Genomic DNA, 20,176 nt, shown 5'->3' with positions numbered 1-20,176 from the left:
ATTTCAACTTTCTCTCTAGGTTTTCAAAGAGACCAAACAAAAGAGAGTGTCTGTTTTAGAACTCAGCAGCACGTTTCTACCTCAGTGCAACCGGCAAAAACTCCTAGAATACATTCTGAGCTTCGTGGTGCTGTAGGTGACTCCTGGCCCCGTGGCGAGTGAAGGGAGTGGGGCATGTCCCTCGTGGGCTCCAGCCTCCGGCTCGAGAGTTGAAGGCGCCGGCGTGTGGTCAGGCCTGACCTGTCCTGATGTGACCTGCGGGAACACAAGTGCCTTCCCCTCCGCGGCCCTGTGCTTCTCCCACCCTGAGATGACACAGCAGCCCCCGTGCAGGTGACGCTGGGGCCTCTGCCTCCGCTTGCAAATCGTCGGTAGATGACACAATGAGATATCAAAAAATCATCTTGGAGTCTATTAGAGATTCACCTTTAAGCATAACTGTTAAGAACTAATTCCTGTGATGGACACAAAAACGTAGATTCATTTTAGAACCGAATCTTGTATAGTGTACCTAATACTGTTGGATAATTCGTCGGTATATTTTCTGATTAACGGTTAATGCTTCCTTTAAACATGATCGGGTCATCCATTCACTGTGTGTGGTTTTGTTTTTTTTTGTTTTGTTTTTGTTTTTTTTTCCAGTTTTATATTTGTCAATAGTAGCTAAATTTTAAAGGGGACACCTTTCATCCCAAAGTGCTTTACAAATGAACGGACTGATCTGTATCACACCCAGGTATCACTATCACTGTGCTGTCCTTTGCAGTCAGATTTAGAAAGTGTTTTAAGAACTACATGAAAACATGAGGTTAGGTCAGAAATAGAGCTAATGTGATCAAACAGTTAACATCAGGAAGTAAATTTGGCTGGCAAAATTCAAGGTAAACTTTGCCAGAACACTGACTTTGAACACTTCTGCCCATATAAAAAGTGCCATTGAGTTTTAAATGACCAGCAAGTATTTAGGAACAAGTCCTGTTTTATTTCTGCACTGTCTCCCACCCCTCTTGGCACCTGCCTCTCAACAGGTGCAGCTACTTCTTAGGGATCTTTCCGCTAAATAGCACCTGGCCTAACTTGATTAGCTTGGCCTGATGGACTGTGATAGTGTTAAGTATTGGGGCTCTAGGCTGCCGACCCGGGGCTCTCATGTACTGCGTACACGTTGTGCACTGCCCCAGTCCAGGTGACTGGTACCCACTCAGGCTGTGTGGTATACAGCATGTGGTGGCCCTCTCGACAGGCAAATGGTTGAAAGCATTTATGGAGTTTTAGCTGCGAGGAAAAACAATAGGTTTTTAAAAACGTGTATGGGCTAATATGCCGAAACCCTGAGGCCACATAGTGGCAAACTATGATGAAAAATTGCTCGTAATGGGTAGGTGCCTTTTTATGAGCAGGAGCATAATTATTTGTTGTAGTGATGGTGTGGATTTCATAAAGATCATGTGATATTAAAACATTTTCTAACAGCTTATTGTTCTTTCTGTTCACGGTATTATGGAATTAGGAATTTTTCCTGATGAATATGGCATATAGTCTTTGAATTTAAAGGTACTGAGAATTAAGTTTGTACTTTTATAAGCTTGGACTTTAAACACTAATAGTATCTCATAAATATCCCGTGCGTGTCGGGAGAGGGAAGGGTACTGGTTGGTATTTCACAGTGTATGAAATAGCTCGTTTGAAACTCCTAGCAATAACGCTGTGCCGTTGCGATCTTTTTCCAGTCTTCTCAAATTCCACGTTTAAAATATGTTCGTTCTTTGTAGGAACTCATGTACCCTTAAGCCATCGTCAGTGTTGTAGCGGCTCTGGTGCGGAGCGGGCTCTTCACCTTGTAGCACTCCATTTTGCTAACCGGGAGAGAGGAACGTGTCTGCTTTTGGCTGGAGCTGTGCACATGGGGAACATCCACGGAGGCTGTCTTATTCCCCGTGAGTGGCCCTTTTCTAGGCAGGCAGTCATTGCACTCATCTCTCTCATTCCCCTTCTAAATTATAGATCAAGGATTACTCAGGCTGTCTCTTACTTACCTGGAGGGTCAGGGTTGGGACTGACCGTGAGTGGAATCGGCTGCACTGCCTGTGACTTCTGCTAAGAGCTCCCGCCATGCCCGCCCAAGCAGGAAACAATGGCTTCTCTGGCTTCATTTCCCTTTTCAGTTGGTTTGTCTTCTAGAAATCTAATCAGATGCTTTGAGGAATGCAACGTATGATTTGCTAGCTCTCTTGCAACTTAACTCACTGTGAGAATAAATATGCATGCTTTTTGTAATTAACTGGTGCTTTGAAAACCTTTTTTAAGGAAGAAAAATCTCAACCAAAGTTATGCTCATCCACACAAGCTGACCCTGAGTTAATTTTAGCACAACTCATTCTTCAGTGCCTCATTACTGAAAACAACATACATCATCACAGTAAGGCTTCCAGATAGCACTGTTTTGCTTAAAGATTTATTCTCACTGTTTTCCAAAAGCGAATGGCTTCCATGTAAGAATAAACAAACTAGGTGCTTGTAAATAATTTATTACAGTTTACTCTATTGCATTTCTGTAAACCTGAAATGCATGCCCTCCAGGGGAAGACTGTGAGTCAAATTAAAAAACAAAATCCAATAACAAGCAATACGAAACTGCACGCTTTCAAATTACCAATGTCCTAAGTGATTTCAGAAAAGGGGAAGGAATTTCTGCTCGCTTAGCTTTGAAGAAAAACAAAGGGAAGGCACTAGTGTGAACCGTGTAGCACTAGTAACAGAGAAAGTATTCCGAATCTTCCTTCTCGGATTTGTCGTCTCTGGAAGTCAGAGAGGTGAGCGGATTGCAATGAATGTAAACTCAGATTGTGGAACTTGCGGTCCCCCAAAGGGGAAAAGCACATCCCGTGGTTCTCCATGTAATCTGAGTGCGCTGTGAGATGCTCATTGGTGTTTTGTAGAAGTGTTGCTGGGTAAAATAAAAGTGTACGCGAATCCTCTTTTTTTAGAAACTCATGGTTTGCTCTAGTGTAGCAAGGGCTCAGGGTGTGCCGGTCCCAAGCCTATTTAACCCAGCATTTCCAAACTATTGTGACCCCAGGATCTTTTTCAAAACCCCTTTACACCCCTATGAACCTCCACGAAGCCATGGAAAACATTTTGGGAAGCACTACGTTAAACAGTAACAGCAGGGAGGCAGAATTTGCATGCATTTTGTATAATCTAATGTTCTAGTTAATGGGTGTACATTTCCTCCCCTGGAGACAATAAGCACAGAAAACTGTAATATAGGTAGTCTGATATCTTTCCTTTGATGGAAAGATCAGCTGTCAATGATCCTGGGTTTTTCCCTGAAAGTAGCAAAATTAACACAAGGATTAACTGGGGTAAATAATGAAGATTTTAATTCAGATCTAGAAGAAAATATTGCACAACTGAATGCAGATTTTTATCCACAGATAGTTCTAGTGTTTAGAAATGATAAGACCTATCACTGAAGTTTATAAGACGTAATTTGGATGTAAACCTGTTTTTTAAAACACTCTTTTTAGGAACTTGAGACTTGGCATCTGGCATTCTAGTTTAATACAAACTAATGATCGCACATTTGGAAGAATTTTGCCTTTATTTCTAAACATCTAAAGCTCTGAAATGCCTTGATGGAAGGTGTTATTTTCCTGTTGTACAAAGAAATGTTAAATTGTTGTAAAAAGGCTTACTATAAAGTACTGTGAAATAATACTATGTGATTTTGTGAACGAAACTTATTTGGAAACGTTGATTGATTTTTATGCCTGTTAATGTATTGTCAGAAGCACAGAAATGTAGTTTTGTTTTAATAAACCAAAAAATGAATATATTCTTGATATCTCAAATTCGTAGTTGAAAGTTCCCTAATAGGTTATTATACCATTGCTCTTGTTGGACTTTACATAGGACTTTAATAAAATGTTCATAGGAAATAGCCTTGCATAAATTTATGGACCCCCAGTGGATGGTTTTTATCACTGACCCAGAGCTCTTCAAATTTGATCAAGCTTTTTATCTCCTTAATAAATATTCGTATCACAGAGATCTACTTTGAGTTTCTGTAAAGATTCCTTTAAACCTGGTGCTTCTGTCATATCTTTCTATACTGACGTGTTAGGTTTTTTCCACTAGTTCATAATAGTTGCTCAGAAATTACTTTTTTGACAAGTAAGGCAAGTATTTTCTTAGAGCACTATTTTCTGTGGATCCTTCGAAAGCCTTCAAATGCAGCCTTCTCGAGAGTGCGCCCTCCAGAAAGGGTGGCGACCACGTGCCTGGACCATGCAGCCATGCCCTTTGGGTACATGACATGTCTGTAACCCTGACACCCCAGACCACGAACCCTGCTCTCCACCAGACCCTCTATCTGAACTTGGTACTTTGTTCCCTCTGATTTGCTCTGGAAGGTTCTTGCCAGGACTATATCCTTGCCTTCTGGTGCGTTCATTCTTTGCATTGGCAACTTTCTTGCTGCCGCCCAACGTGACCTTCCCCTTATCATACAAAGTTCCATTTTTTACAACCACTTACTCTAAATGGATGTTAATTGATTTTGAAGTCTCATCTCTTAATGTTCAATTCTGTGCTCACTCATTTTAGTCCTGTTTATTCCCCCTTTTCACACCTTGCAGTCCTCACACCTATCTAGTAAAATTCTAATGTCCCTCCTTGATGAATACAAAGTCATTTTCCTACTTGTCCGCAGCATCTGTGGTGTTGTCCCTGCCACAGCCTGTCTTCTCACTGCGATGCTCTCTTGTTCTTCCAGTTTCCATGGCCCTCTGGTCTTCTGTCTCTTCAGGATTCCACCCTTCACCTCTTCCTTGCCTCCCACCCTTTATCAGATGGTCCTGGTATTGTTTCGGGAACCTCTGAGTTAAAAAAAAAAAAAAAAAAAAAAAAAAAAGTGAATTTTGTCCGAAATTTTTATTTGTTTTTTTAATATGAAAGCACCTGGTTTTTACATGGTGGTGCGACAAACTGTGTGGATGGTGTACACGGCTTTCCAGGACCGCGTAGATCTTGGCAGCTGCCAGTTCACGCCTTCTGGCCTGGCTGAAAGCAGTTACGAAAGCACCAGTTCCAGAGGCCCCTTCCAAGAGCCAGAGGGCGATCCATTGTTGGGAGAAGGTTGACCTTGCTCCTCTGAGTTCGGCAGGGATGAAGTCTCAAGCCAAGGCTTTGATGATGACCACTGTCTAGTGTTTAACCAGGCAGGCAATGGGCCTCTGAGTCAGCCTTTGATGTTGGGCTCATTTCCATGCCCACGTCGAGGAAAGTGCATGTCCAAACAAGTCAGTGTTGCCACAGGCGGTGGCTTTGGTGTTAGTGCAAAAGCTGCTTCTGGAAGGAAGTGATTAGAATAAATTCACAGGCTCAATTTCCAGCCTTCTGGGAAGACGTCTTGCCACCTTCGCATTGCAGGTCAGTTGAAAATTAGAAGGCAAAGAATCCGTACAGATACTCTGTCAAACACCTGCCGAAAGTCCTCAAGTTGTGCAGCCAAGGTAGAGAACTCAGTGAGGTGCCTGCATACAGCAAAGACCTCCTCTGGGGTTCTTCGTTGGTGAGCTGATCCTATACCTAGACTCCCGTTTGCCTGCTGTGGTCCCTTCCTAACTATGAGTAATGCCCTTTTGGCTCTCAGAAGAGACTAGGTGCAGATCATAGGTCATGTGGTCACTGTATCCATGGGGATACGCATCTGCCGGTCAGTGACAGAGAGGATCCTCCTGCTAGCCTGGAGAAAGAAGCTACTTTGTTGGGATACCATTAGTTTATTATAAAAGACATGGACGTTATTTGCATGGTGGACGATTTCACTGGAATGGGCAGCTTTGCTTGATGCTGTTTCAATAATGATTTCTTTCAGTTTGCATCCTCTCCGATATTGTCACCATCTCTCAAATAATCCGTGTCATCTGAACTACTTTGGTGCCTCCATATTCTAGGAGAAGAACTATCTCCAATGTTCACGGGGAATCTCTCCACCCTTTGCTTTTAGAGTCTGATCCACTCCGGTGGTATTGCTACCACTGTTGCTTGCAGTATTGTTCCTTGAGACTTTTCCGGAAGCATGATGTCTCTGTTTGTTACAGTTTTGGCTGCTCTCTTTTCAACTAAAACTCTTTCAGAGAGGGGAAGAAACTCTTTTTTAAAAAGTTTTTTACATTTTATTTTAAAGAGAGCACGAGACGAGGAGAGGGAGAAGGAGAGAGAACCTTAAGCAGGCTCCATGCTCAGTGTGGAGCTCTAGTCAGGGCTCGATCCCACGACACTGGGATCATGACCTGAGCTGAAATCAATAGTCGAACCTCAACCAACTGAGCCACCCAGGCGTCCTCAAGGGAAGAGACTTTCTAAATGGCTGTCCTGCCATGACTCTGGCTGTTGCAGTTTGGACTTCACTACATTTTTTTTTTTTTTAATATACTCAGATGTTTACCACTTGAGAACTTTACCAACTTCAAATTTGCTTGTAAGGAAATGTTTATAAACATCTAACTGCCGCCTCTTGAGCAAATCTGAGCACTTATGGGGGGACAGCAGAGACACAACGCCGATGCTCTCTAATCTTTCCGTTTTTCAGGATCCCCCAAAGTGCATCCCCACTAGTACTTTTGGAGGGTTTGAGGCCAAATCTGCATGCTTTGTAATTTCCCTGTTAAATACCACTGTTAAAATGGTGAGCAAAATACCCTGCTTCTCTTTGTATGACTCTAGGTGTGCATGGTGGGGAAGAGAGCTACCTGTCTCCCTTCACCTAATAAGGAAAACCAGAGCGGCCTGGGGCCCAGGATAAGGATTTCAAGGAGGGAATGGATACGGTTGCTCTCTGTTGATTGGTGGTTCTCTAGGGTGATCGCCAGACAGGCAACATCAGCACCACTTGGGAACTTGTTGGAAAAGCAAATACTTTTGGCCGCACCCCAGTGCCCAGCGGTCTGTTTTAACAAACCCTCAGTGGTCTGAGAAGCTCTTTTGGAGACCTTTGAGAAGCTCCAGACACACTGCCTTGGCAAAAATTGAAGTGTCACACTTGTGCACATTTTAATCAGGAAGTAGAGATGAGGGGACAGAGATTGGTAATAAATACCCTTTCCAAAAGCCTTCTTCTCGGGAAAGTATGAAAGCCATCAAGTAAACTTGACCGAATTGGGCTATGGGATGACAGAGCTTGGACTCTATGCATGTTGAGGCACATCTGCATTGGGAAACGGTAATAGTGAGGCTGGTCATCGCTTAGCTGTCTCTAGATGAGGACAGGCATACCTCCTGCCTTGTGTGACTTGTCATCTGGGTGGTTCTCAGCACTCAATTTATGAAAAGAAAGGCATGCCCAAGTGTTGTTCTGTGTGTGAATTTTATAGAGCCCTTCAAATCAATGTTTGTCATTATTATTTTTTTTAATTTTTTTAACTTTTATTTATTTTTGAGAGACAGAGACAGAGCACAAGCGGGGCAGGGGCAGAGAGAGAGGGAAACACAGAATCCGAAGCAGGTTCCAGGCTCTGAGCTGTCAGCACAGAGCCTGACACGGGGCTCAATTCGCACACTGAGAAATCATGACCTGAGCCGAAGTTGGATGCTTAACCGACTAAGCCAGCCAGCTGTCCCAGTTTTTATTATTTGTCATAAAAATTATTTTTAATAAAATGTCTAACACATTGTTTTGCTGGAGCCAATCAACTTTCTTGTAGTTTCACATCTTCATGTAATTTTCTAAGTTCCGCACTAAATGGGTAAATCGTCTCTACATCGCTGCGTGGCAGTTTGATCATTTTACTTACTCGTTTGCACTCCGCAAACAACGACGCTTCTGTTCTAGATTCTGTCATCAACTTAACTGTGTGAATGCGGGCAATTTTCTCCTCTGTAACGCTTGGCAGCCGGATGCTAGGTGACTCCTAATTTCCCTTTCAGAGCCAAACCTTCTGTCCTAAAGTGGATGTATGGAACAGCAAATACCACCCAATTGCAAGCCTTTAAAATTTACAAAGCACTTCCACATTCATTCCAATGAATTGTTTCTTCGAGGATCCATTGTGAGGTCACCCTCACACAATAGGACAGCCACGCTCCCTGAGGTGCTGTGACTTGCTCAGAGAATTTTGCAGAAGCCTTCTTTCCACTGTGCTGTTTGCAACAGAGTTGAGCAGGAGGAGAGCTTTTGAGGTTGTGAGATGGTCAGAACTGGCTACCATTTATTATTTGATACAAGACAGAGCCAAAACTCGGCAATGATTAACCGCATGTGTTGGAGGAGGTTATCGAGAGAATGTGACCTCCACTTGACCCGCAAACTGAACCGGGGCAGTGGGAGGTCCTCACCCTCTCCCCTGTCGGTGGAATGTACATTTCGCCCATTATTCCCGTGCTAACAGCCATTTGAGGGATGGAAGTGTTGGCAGAGGAAGGTGTTGTTCAGACCAGTTTCTGGCACGGATCCCAGTTAGGGTCTGTCTGTGAACTTTTAAGATCCCGACACGCGGGTGCAGAGATCTCCCTGTCTTTCAGCTGCCCAGGATAAGCCTCGTAAGTTCCCTTGCTTATTTAAGTCCACCACCTACCAATCTGGAGTGGTCTGCCTCTTTCTTTGGTGTCTCCTGCCCTTCGTGTACAAGGGCAGTTTGTGAACCGATCATACGATAGCTTTTTGATGATCACGCATATCCAGCACCACGCGGATCCCTTGGTGGTGGTCCAAAAGACCCTAAGGGGAAACTGAATGTAAGCAATTACTCAAGGTCATGTTTCTCGCAGGCTGTGGGGCTCGTTTTCAGACTCGATCTTCAGCACTGTGTTTTACAAATGCTCAGTGGAGGCACTCCGCCTCCCTGGTGGGTCCATGTCTGGAAGAGAGAACAAATAACACTGAAACAGAATCTGCAGATGGCATTTATCTGGGAGGTGTTTTGAGCACAAGGCAGACTTTGGTTGGGCTCACTCTGAAGTCTTCCACTGTGTTCACTGGGTTGGAAAAGTCACTGTCTCACGTGGAGGGAAGAGGTGGCATTTCCACCTGTCCTCCCCCGCTGCAGTCTGCAGTCCTGGCCCCTCCATCTGGGGTCAGGAGATACCCCCTCCCCTACAAAGCACTGAGTAAAACACTTCTGAACCTGCACTCCTGGGCCAGTAATGATATTAACAGGGTCATAGCTACCTAATGGTGTAAGGCTCAAAACCGCTAGTCAGTTTTTATAGAAAGTTTGTCTCTATCTCTGGATTGGGAAGTTGTACAGAATCTGTTTTGTAGGGGCCTTCCAGCCTCATTAACTGTCCCCACTGAAGTGCCCTCTCCCGGTAAGCACAGAGCGGGAAATTAATTTGGAAAGAATGTTTCAAATGGGCGGTGGAACGCAGCCATTGTCTTTGATCAGGACGAAGCTTAATTTTTATTGGCAACAACCTTCCATTTGAGGCCATCCTCGATGAAAATTCACTGTGCTCTCTAGTCTGTTGTACCCGGAGCATCAGCAGAATGGTGTGTCCACGGTCACTGTTTTAATTCAATTTTATTAACAATAGAATTCTGTCAGTACCCAGAAAATAGCTTTACATAAATAAAGGGGAAATGTAGAGATTGAAAGAGTACTTGTCGGAAAGGGCATCCGGGTCCCATGACACTGGAAGGGGCCAGAATATGGCAGACACTGAATATGGGGGTTCCTGTAGCAGAGACGACCCACAAGCACACAAAGACAGATGACACCGAGAACCAGACAAATTCCTGAAAAGATGTGAGAAAATCAACTCTAAAAGTTATAAAATAGTTTGGAAGGATGAAATGCTTTTCTATGTAAAGTAACCTCCTGGCAAGGTCTTTAGTGATAGAAAGCTCATCAAGTCTGCAAATTAGAGTCAGTTACTGTTTATATCCATCTGGGCAAACGCTTGATTTCTCCCCTTTGTAAATTACAGCACCGAGAAATGACCCCGCACCTATCACAGGAAACCAAAATGAGCCTGTGGGCGATGCTTTGAAAGTATGATTTATTCTCTTAGGGTCATGGAACTGTGTTTTCTGGAGGCAGAGTCCTTGCAGTAGATTCTCTAGGACTCTGCCTATACCCGCATGGCCACCTGGGGGTCACCCAAGGACATTCCTGCACCCCTTGTCTGCCTAGATCTCCCTGCTGAGGGCTTTCTCTGACTGGGAAGCATGGGGGGACCACAGAGCAAGCCAGAAGCGCTGGGGTGCTAACATCCCACGAGTCAACCAAGAAGGGGTTGGACCCAGGGGATAAATAGTTGGCTTTTTTGCCCCTCGTCGGCACAGTTCAGAGGATCCCCAATGGGATTAAGCTCCAACTGGCCATGGCAGTCACCCACTCATTATACTTTTTTCTTGGCTTTCCCTCTTCAGACTGTGTCCCTTTGGTCATCCCTGCTTCCTGGCATCAGCTCACACATAAATGACTTGGAGGCAAATTCTCGTCTCACGAGCTGCTTTTAGGGGAACCCAAACTAAGACAGCCCTCATGACTATTCATTGACTAGATGCTGAGCTACAAGCGATGTTAAGAGTGTTTCCAAAGACTGTGAAGTTGGACCTACCAGTGCACTGACATACTAGCCAGCCGAACAATTAGAGAGAGAGAAAGAGAGAACCCGACATCTCTAATTCCCAGTTTGAGATCCATGCTCAATGATGGCGATGAGGAACGATCTATAAACATCGCCCTGCCTCTTTTGCTGGTTGCCAGTGAGAAAGATCAACACGGTGTTTGGAGAGATTAGAATTCAGGGTGGTAAATGCTGAGGGAGTGTTACTGTTATCAGTAGCCACCACTGACAGAGTTTAATAGGCAGGAGAAAGGATACAAAGCATAAAGTGTGGTGTTTGTCTCCTAGGGGACGCAGGACTTTTCCCAGCAAAAGTCACCTGGTGGCAAATACAGAAACAGCTGTGGGAGATCGGGTGGTGACTGAGGGGGATACATGACAATCAGTCTTCAGTTGGACCTGGAAGGAAGGGTGAGAACCGGATGGTGGGGACAGGAATCCTTACAAAATCTCACTTGATAATTAAATTTTATCAAACTATTAAAAAAAAAATGTTTATTTATTTACTTTTTTTTTTTTAATGCTTATTTTTGAGAGAGAGAGAGAGAGAGACAGAGACAGAGACAGAGCATGAGCAGGGGAGGGGCAGAGAGAGAGGGAGACACAGAATCCAAAGCAGGCCCCAGGCTCTGAGCTGTCAGCACAGAGCCGGATGTGGGGCTCAAACCCACAGACCCGGAGATCATGACCTGAGCCGAAGTCAGACGTTTAACAGACCGAGTCACCCAGGTGCCTCATTGTTTATTTATTTTTGAGAGAGAGAGTGCAAGTTGGGCAGGGGCAGAGACAGGAGGCCAGAGGATCCAAAGCGGCCTCTGCACTGACAGCAGAGAGCCCGATGTGAGGCTCGAACTCACGAACTGCTAGCTCGTGCCCTGAGCCAAAGTCGGATGCCTAACTGCCTGAACCACCCAGGTGCCCCAAATTTCACTATGGAGTGCACATGTGCAGACCCGTGCACACGTGTGCCCTGTAGGCTTAATTCAGCCCACAGACCTGCCTCGTTTGGTAACTTGAAATGCCAGACAAATGGAGTCAGTGTTTAAGATTATCAAAAGGTTTCTAAATTCTAAAGTTCGAGTAAAATTCTAGCTTTTGTTAGGATTACTAGAAGATCTGGCAGCCCTGGGTCTGCATTCTACCAGGAACAGGGGGTTGATGATGAGTAGAGGTTATTTAGGTGAGGCGTGTGCCTTTTAGTTTGCTACAGCTCTCCGCGCCCCGGCGCCGGGGCCCCCCCCCCCCGGATTATCCTGTGGCATCCGCGTCAGGGTCAGGGGTCACTGAACCACTGGGCTTGCAGTTTCTTCTTTTTCCCCCCAAATAGACAGCAATGTCTCTAAATGCGTGTTTGTGCTTAAAATGACAAAAAAGAAAGCCATCTGAGTGCGCAGATGGGAAATTTGTTATTTTCAGGGGAGAAAACGTGGTACATATTGAGCGCAAACTAATTGCCAGTCGCTGAGCTAACAGATTCACAGGCACAACCAGCCACTCCCCATTTTACAGATGAAGAAGTGGAGGCGTGAACATCTTGGGAAACGCCTCAAGTTTCTTCAGGGAAGCGTGGCCAGCCTGGTCCTCAAACCTCTGCTCTTTCCACCGAGTGCCAGGGTTTCCTTGACCATGAGCTTCTTCCTGAGTGTTTGAATGTCAGGATCTGGGTGTGGTAAGTCTGTCACCACATTCGGGGGTGTGGTAGGGATGGGGGTAGTGGGAGGGAGAGAAGGGTGACGCACCTGGAGGTGGGGTCTTAGGGTCACCCCTATGATTTGAAGTCCTGCTCCCAGGACCTGCACGTCTGCCTCAGGGGTTAAACTCGCCCACTCACGGCCACAGCCCCCCCCCCGCTCGCTCTGCCCGGGGGGCGGGGGTGGGGGGACCTGAGGGCTGGTGTTGACCCATTGACAGATGGGTCAACCCCAAGTCTGGGGCCTCTGGATTAGGAAAAAGAAGGCCATGACCAGGAAGTCACGGGTGACTCCATTTTCGTGGCTTTCTTTGGGTACAGAGCCGTGAACTGCCAGCATAGTTTTGAGCAGGTAGAGTCCCCTGTGGAAGTCTGGGGGCTTCTGGGTTAACTGTCTTCGTGACGTGACTGCTGTTGAGGCATTCATAGCTTTGTGATTCAATCCATGCCTAGAATCTGCCTAGGCTTACCTGGGTTCAAATCCCAGCTCCCTACTCACCAGCCCAGAGACCTTGCAGTTATTTCTTGATTAACCTCCTCCACCCATCAGGGATATAATGAAATAACAAATGTTGAGGAAGCACTTAGCATCAGGTCTGGCATATGGAAAATGCGTTATAAGTGTTAGCTCTGTAAAGGGTCTGTCCGGACCCTCTGCTTTTTCTACTTCCACCTGCCCACTCTCTCCCTCCGCCAGCGACCTCCGGGATACTCTGAAAAAGGCTATGCCAGCCACACGCAGGGACACCCGTGGTCGGGAGTAGTGTTTTCCTAGCCTCCTTAGCCTTCCTGAGGTCATGAAGTCTCAGAGGCCAGTTTGCTTGAATCTGATGCAGGCTGGGGCTATGCCGCGCATTCCAGCTCTGTCCACTAGGTGGTGCTAGAACTTCATCTAGGGCTCCCAGACCCGGCACTGAAAAAAAGTCCGGCCACCGCCCAGACCTCAGGACTATAGTATGTGCTTCCAGGAGGGCTTGGAGAGGCTCCTTATGCACTTTAGCAATGACTGCCACAGATGAGACCTCAGGATGGAGCCTCCAGGTGGAGGAAAGGGAAGGGAAGAGACAGAAATGGAGAGGGGTGGGATATAAGCAGCACTGGGTGTGGTTCGTGCAACCCTGGGTCTCTTGTCTCCCTTTTGTCTTGTGATTGTTCCTTCTTCTGAAGCCTCATTGCATCCCTCCGGTGGCCCTGGACTCTTTGATCCTTTCATCCCGGTATTCTCCGGCACCTACTACATGCAGCAAGGTGCTGGGGGTGCAATGGTGAACGGTAATGACATGCCGGCCCTCAGGGAGCTTGCATTCCAGTCTGTGAGATAGGTCAGGAAGGAGTAAACGGGAGTGTAGACTAGGACGAGCGCAGTGAACGGAGCTAATGGGGTGCTGTGCTGTGAGAGAGTGTAACTGTGGGGTGTGGACTGGGGGAGACTTCTCTGAGCAAGTTGACAGTTACGCTGAGAGACTTAAGTCTGACAAAGAGCCAGTTTTGCAAGGGGCTCAGGAGTGGGTCGTTCCTGCCTAGGGGACAGCACAAGTAGGGTGCCGGGATGGGAAGATACTGGGCTGTAGAGAAGCTGGAAGAAGGCTGGAACCCAGCACCAGAGCACAAGGTAGGAAGCCATGGAAGGGAAATCCACAGGGTTTAAGACTTTTCCTCTGGTTCTTTTTTTAAATGTTTATTTATTTGAGACACACACACACAGAGAGAGAGAGAGAGAGAGAGAGAGAGAGAGAGCGAGCCAGTCAGGGGCACAGAGAGAGGGGGGCACAGAGGATCTGAAGCAGGTTCTGTGCTGACAGCCGACAGCCGGACACAGGGCTCTAACTCACAAACTGTGGGATCATGACCTGGGCCGAAGTCAGAAGCTTAACCAACTGAGCCACTCAGGTGCCCCCAAGGTTTAAGACTTTTTTTTTTTAATTAACATTTATTTATTTTTGAGAGACAAACAGAGCACACGTGGGGGAGGGGCAGAGAGAGAGGGAGACACAGAATCCGAAGCAGTCTCCAGGCTCTGGGATGTCAGCACAGAACCCGACGCGGGTTGCAGCCAGCCCTGGGGGGAGTGCAGGAGGGCAGTGTGGCCTGGAAGGATGATGTGACATTTGATGCATAGACTCAAAACTTCAGGAAGGCAGGAACTGTGCTTGATTAATTGTTGTGTCCCCAAAAGCGTTTCCTGGGGGCGGGGGGGGGGGCTCCGTTTGGCAAAACAAGCATAAATATTTGAAACCATTGGGGATACGGGTGCCAACAGGGCTGAAGCAGGGTCCCCCATTTCTTCTTGCCGCTGGCTGGCCGAGGAATGCTTGTAATGGCTGCAGACAGTGAGGGGCCAGGCTGGGCTGTCTCTTGTCCCCTTTGCTCTGTGCCAAGGGCCTCTGAGCCCACTCGGCCCTCACGGCTATTGCGTAAGCAGAGAGCTCCAGATCCCTCCTGTTCTCCGTTGTGGCCCACCTGCATGCTTCTTCACCTCTGGAAAGTGGGGTGCCTCAGGAGTCCTGCAGGGCAGATAGATGGGCCTGCAGAAGGGACAGTGGGTGTCCCTCCCATGCCACCCAGAAACACATCCTGGATGTCTGAATCGAGTCAGAACTTCACTCCTAACGAAGATTTCGCTGGCTCTAAACTCCTTCCTCCTGAGAAGGCTACCCTATTAGGTCTCCTTTACAGTGTAAATTTTGCACCTTTAGTGAACTTTTCAGAGCAAGCTGTAAGGGGGGTAGCGAGGAAGTGTGACTTTGGGTCCGGGACCTGCGGGAAGATGGGCAAACGCTGAGGAGGGGCGGAGGGAGGGACTGGGGCCTGGCGGCTGGTGCGCCGCGCTTCACAGTTTTGCTCTGGTCGTGCCCCTCTGGGACCCTGAACGTGAACCGTCCTCCCCGCCCAGAGGGAAGCAGCTCCCGCCCCTGGAGACGGCAGGCAGGCGCGGCGGAATAGGACCTTCGGCACTTCCACAGCTAGAGGGCGCCAGCCCCCGTCAGTGTGGCCCGGAGTTGTCTGTAGGCTTGAAAGCCGCTGGTGGGAGAATTGGGGGGTGTCTCGGGGACCTCATATAGAAATACTGTAGTGCCTGGAACTGCTGTCTCGCATCCTCTGGGCTCCCTCCTCCACTCTGGTGCTCAGACGTGGCTGCTGCTTCCTTGGGCCTGTTGCAGACCAGCTGTGGCCCCACAACTGGCCATGGGAGCCCTGGGAGTGGGGACTTCTGGCCAGGGCCCTCGGGTATTTGGGCCGCTGTGGTGAACATTAGAAGGGCTCCCCGAGTTGGGTCCAGTGTGTGTAGATGGGTCTGCCTGTCCAGGAACCTGTGAGGGCCTCCAGCCTCCTCCCTAACGGGGTGAGTTTCCTGGGGGAGAACCCGCCGTGGGCCTGTCACTGCCCCCCCCCCCCCCCGCCCTTCAGGCCTGGCTGGCTGTGGCACTCAGTAGGAGCTCATCAAATGCACTAGACCTGTGTGTCTACACGGGTCCGCTCCTGCACACTGCTGGCTGGGGCGGAAGCAATGCCTTGGGAAGCAACGAGTGGGTGAGGAGGCTGGGGCTCCTCGGGTCCTGCAGGGTGAGGGGACACTGAGTGAGGGAGGAGGGCTGAGCCGGAAGGAGGGGGGAGGCGGGACCACAGCACCTAGAGGAGGAAGTGGGGTAGGAGGAGGCAGGGGAGGGCGGAGGAGGGTTCAGACAGGCAGGGAGGATCTATACCCAGAGAAGGTTTGGCCCGGTGGCCACCGTGGCCTGTCACTGTTCGAGGAGCAACCCATTAAGCCAGCTCTGCTTCCACCCCCAAAGCTGTCTCCTCCAGGCTGCTCCGCACTGGGGCGCAGGGATGTTTCCCTTTAAGCACAGGGCCCAGCTCTCTGGAGGACCCGGGGAGACCCACCATCCAAAGCTGCCTTTGTGCTCCCCGGGGGCCACTGAGGCCCTGACAGCTGCGGGCACAGGTGTCTTGTTTGCAGCGGTTTCGGTTGGCGAGTCTTGCTGCCGGCATCTCTGAACATCGCCAACCGCGTGTGACGCTGCCTCAAGTTCTTGGGTCTGCCGCCTTCGCGGTGTGGGCTGTAGACACCCTGGGCAGGTGGCCTTCTCTTCCCCCAGCGGATACAGCTTCCACGCTGGCAGCTGGAGGACATTGCTCGTTTGTCAATCTCCAGCAGCCATTTCTTGGGTCTGAAAATAAACCCTCTTTGTGTCTAGGGCTTGTCTGAAATGTTCATATATTTGGTTTCAAATGTCATTGGTAGAGGATTTCCATCCTAAGGAGAGCCTTAGCGACGGAAATTGTCCAGAGCCTGAGGACTCTCGGGGAGCTGGGGTGGAACAGGGTGGAGTCTGATGAAGGGAGGGTCAGCGGGTTGGAGGTGGTGGTGTTGCTTCTGAAGGCAAAGATGGACGGATACAGGGGTTGTGTTACCAACACGGGTTCGCCAGAAACCAGGCGGCAGTGAGCCGTGGCCAGATTTCCATTCATTCTGTGTTGCAACGTGATTGTAGTGTGACTTTATTAGAGGAGAGGCTCAGAGAGGCTTAGATTCCTGCCAAGGGCCACACAGCAAAGCAGAGACAGAGCAAGGCTCAGAAGGCAGATTTCTTCTGCCTCTAGAGCTTCGGAGTTCTTTCTGCAAAATGAGACATGGAAAGGTGGTTGGTTTCGTGTATTCAGTTGGTCAAATAATCTTCAAGCCCTCCTGCATGCTAGCTGTTGAGGCTAGCTCAGGGTCTGATGGGGGATGAGGACAAATGGATGGGCCATTACCACATAAGGATGATGGGTACACTGTGTGGGAAGGCCCGGCAGGGTGTTAGGGTGACTCAGAGGAAGGACTCACCTTGGCTGAGTTGGGGACAAAGCCAGACTTCTTAGAGGAAGTGTAAGATAGTGGAGCTCTGTTGGAGGATAATCCAGGAATTAGACACCCCATTGAGAATGTCCCAAGAGAATCAGAGAGGACACACTAACAAAAAGACAGAGAAGTAGCAGAGATAACTGACTGGATGGAGTTCTTAGACGCTGGTCCTGCAAAGCAGGAATCCATACCCTGAGGGGACTGGCTGGGAGCGGCCAGGGGCCCCCAGCTGGTCAGTGGAGGCTGGGAGTCTACTGAACAGGGGACTTTTTCTTTCCTTTAAAAAAAAAAAAAAATTCCTGTTCATCATGGAAAATTTCAAACACGTACGACAGTGGAGAGACTCGTGCCACAAAACCCCACGCTTACATCAGCCAGCTTCAACAACCGCCAACTTCGGGCCAATTCCGTTTCATCTGTTTTCTTCCTGCTCCCCCACCTCTGAATTATTTCAAAGCAAATCCCTGACATCGGATCATTTTCTCCATAAATATTTCAGCAGGCAGCTCTAAAGGATAATGACTCTTTAAAAACATAATCACAATAGCATGATCGCACCTAAAAACAGCAGTCATTCTAGTTGGTGTTCGATGTTCAATTACCTCAATTTTTTTTTTTTAACAGCTTGTTTGTTCAAGTCAGGATCCAAGTAGGAGCCACACACGGCAAGCAATGAGGTCTTTTAAGTTTCTTTTGAGCTGTACTTTTTCTCTCTCATTTTTTCCTCCTTGCAATGAGTGTGTTAAGGCACCGGTGCGTTACTCTGTGGTTTCCCACACCTGGTTCTTGTCATTGGCATCCTCGATGTCCTGTATAACATGTTCCTCTGTCCCCTGTATTGCCTGTAATCTGGAAATCTGGAACTTGGATCTGGAGGCTTGATCCCATTCAGGTGCAATTTTTGTGTCTCTGGCATTCTTTTTGTTTTAATTTTAATGTTTATTTTTGAGAGAGAGAGAGTGTGAACAGAGGAGGGGCAGAGAGAGACAGAGATAGGGAATCTGAAGCAGGCTTTGAGCTGTCAGTGCAGAACCCCACGCAGGGCTCGAACCCTTGAGCTGTGAGATCATGACCTGAGTGGAAGTTGGGTGCTAAACCGACTGAGCCACCCAGGCACGCCTGTGTCTCTGGCTTTCTTAAAGCACAAAATCGAATGGCAGCCTGTTGAGCAATGTGTGTGTGTTTTCCAGTGTGTGCACACACATGTGCATTTACCTATGGGCTACTTTCTTCCCCCTTTGGCCACTTCCCAGAAGCCACTGTTTTCTGATGTTCCCAGGCTTCTCTCAAGATTGCAAAGCTGCTTCAAGGCTACTTGCCAAAATGAAGGCCAGGAGCTGTAGAAAATATCCCTTTTCTCAAAGTCAGTCCCTGGGATGCTACCTCGAAAAAGCCTTCTTCGGGGGGGACACAATTCTTTGTGATGTCTGCACTCTGGTCTGCTGTTGCCTCCTTTTGTGGCTCATATTTTGACGTAGAGTCCTTCCTGTCAGGGACCCTGAAAGTTCTGAGAACCCAGCTTTCTCCTCCCCCTCCCCACCCCCATTATTCAGTGCTGGCTCTTTGCCGAAGTTGAGAAGTTAGATGTGAGCCTCTGCTTCTGGCCCAAAGGTCTCATGGGCTGATGTGGCAGAGATGGCGTGAAAGCTGAAGTGACAGTGATCACCCCAACACCCAGGGTGCCCTGGAAACAGGAGGAGGGCAGGAGGGTAGATCAGGGAGCATGGGTCTACTCTCTCTCCTACGGGATGGAAACCCTCACGTAAGCCAAAGACAGTGCCTGGAGGGGACAGCTGCAAAGTGGAGGAAGAGGCTTCGTGCTCACCTCCTAGGATTTCTGTCCTGGGAACAGAACTGAACCATCCACCAACACATGGGTATTTGGGAAGAAATACCCAGGGGGAAGAAAGTATCATTTTATACCTTCAAAGTGTGCTTGGTCCCGTGGGCAAACCATGGGGAGGCATTCTTGATCCCTCTCCTTTGTCTCTCATGTCCCATCATCCATGGCCAACGGTGTGAACTCAACCTCCAAAACAGATGTAGAATTTGTCTTCTTCTTTCCAATCTCCCCCAGCCCAGCCCCCACCTCCCTCATCTCCCCTCTGCTCCTCAGACTCTTACTTTTCCACCCTAGTCCATCCCTCAGATTGCAGCCAGAGCCATAGGTTTGAAATACAGATCCCATCATACCTGTCCCCTGCCTCAAATCTTGTCGTGGGTTGACTGGTTTCCCTAAAACTCGCGTCTACCTGGGACCTCAGAATGTGACCTTATTTGGAAATAGATTTGTTGCATATGTGGTTTAAATAAGGTCTTCCTGGTTGAAGGTGGGCCATAAACCCAATGACTGGCATCCTTAAAAGAAGAGGAGAGGTCTTCTCTGTGGAGAAGGCAGGTGGACTGGAGTGATGTCTACAAGCCAACGAATAGCAAAGATTGCTGGCCACACCAGAAGCCGGGAAAAAGCATAGAAGGATTCTTCCCTGGAGCTTTCAGAGGGAGCACAGCCCTGCCCACTCCTAGAGTTCAGGATTGTAGCCTCCAGGACTGTGAGAGGAAACAGGTCAGCTGTTTTAAGCCAGTTTGTGGTACTTTGTTATGATGGCCCCAGGCAACTAATACAAACCCTTAAGAAATGGCGTTCGAAATCACCTAGAATAAGGTGGCCCATCCTGTCCTGCCGCCAGACCCATGTTCCTCCTGACAAGTGGAACTGGCTTCCCTTCAAGCATCGTTTCCCAGAGTGGCCTTTCCAGAACAGCCTCCTCCCCCTGACCCTGCGCTAACCAACATTAGCACCTGTCTGTCTGTCTCATATCTTTCTGTTGTAACTTCCTTCTTAGCACTTATTACAAGTTATAATTCACTTAAAATTTTTTTAATGTTTATTCACATTTGAGAGAGAGAAAGAGAGACAGAGCACGAGTCGGGGAGGGACAGAGAGAGAAGGAGACACAGAATCGAAAGCAGACTCCAGGCTGTGAGCTGTCAGCACTGGGCTTGAACCCACGAACCATGAGATCATGACCTGAGCCGAAGTCAGGTGCTTAACCCACTGAGCC

General features: G+C 48.1%; 1 protein-coding gene across 5 annotated transcripts in view; it reads left to right on the top strand.

The window, feature by feature from the left end:
- Window positions 1-4,053, top strand: part of GPAM (glycerol-3-phosphate acyltransferase, mitochondrial) — a 63,677-nt gene extending 59,624 nt beyond the window's left edge. For all 5 annotated transcript variants that reach the window (XM_040486429.1, XM_040486426.1, XM_040486428.1 and 2 more), the window contains one exon: window positions 20-4,053. In XM_040486429.1, coding sequence (XP_040342363.1) covers window positions 20-136 — 117 coding nt within the window. In that variant the 3' untranslated portion in view covers window positions 137-4,053. The remainder of the gene's footprint in view (window positions 1-19) is intronic.
- The last annotated feature ends 16,123 nt before the right edge of the window (window positions 4,054-20,176 follow it).

This window comes from Herpailurus yagouaroundi, unplaced genomic scaffold, assembly GCF_014898765.1.
Source record: "Herpailurus yagouaroundi ecotype Mexico unplaced genomic scaffold, PumYag 163, whole genome shotgun sequence".
NCBI classification, from domain to species: domain Eukaryota; kingdom Metazoa; phylum Chordata; class Mammalia; order Carnivora; family Felidae; genus Herpailurus; species Herpailurus yagouaroundi.
Note: the sequence above shows the minus strand (reverse complement) of the source record. Positions and strands in the feature narration are given on the sequence as shown.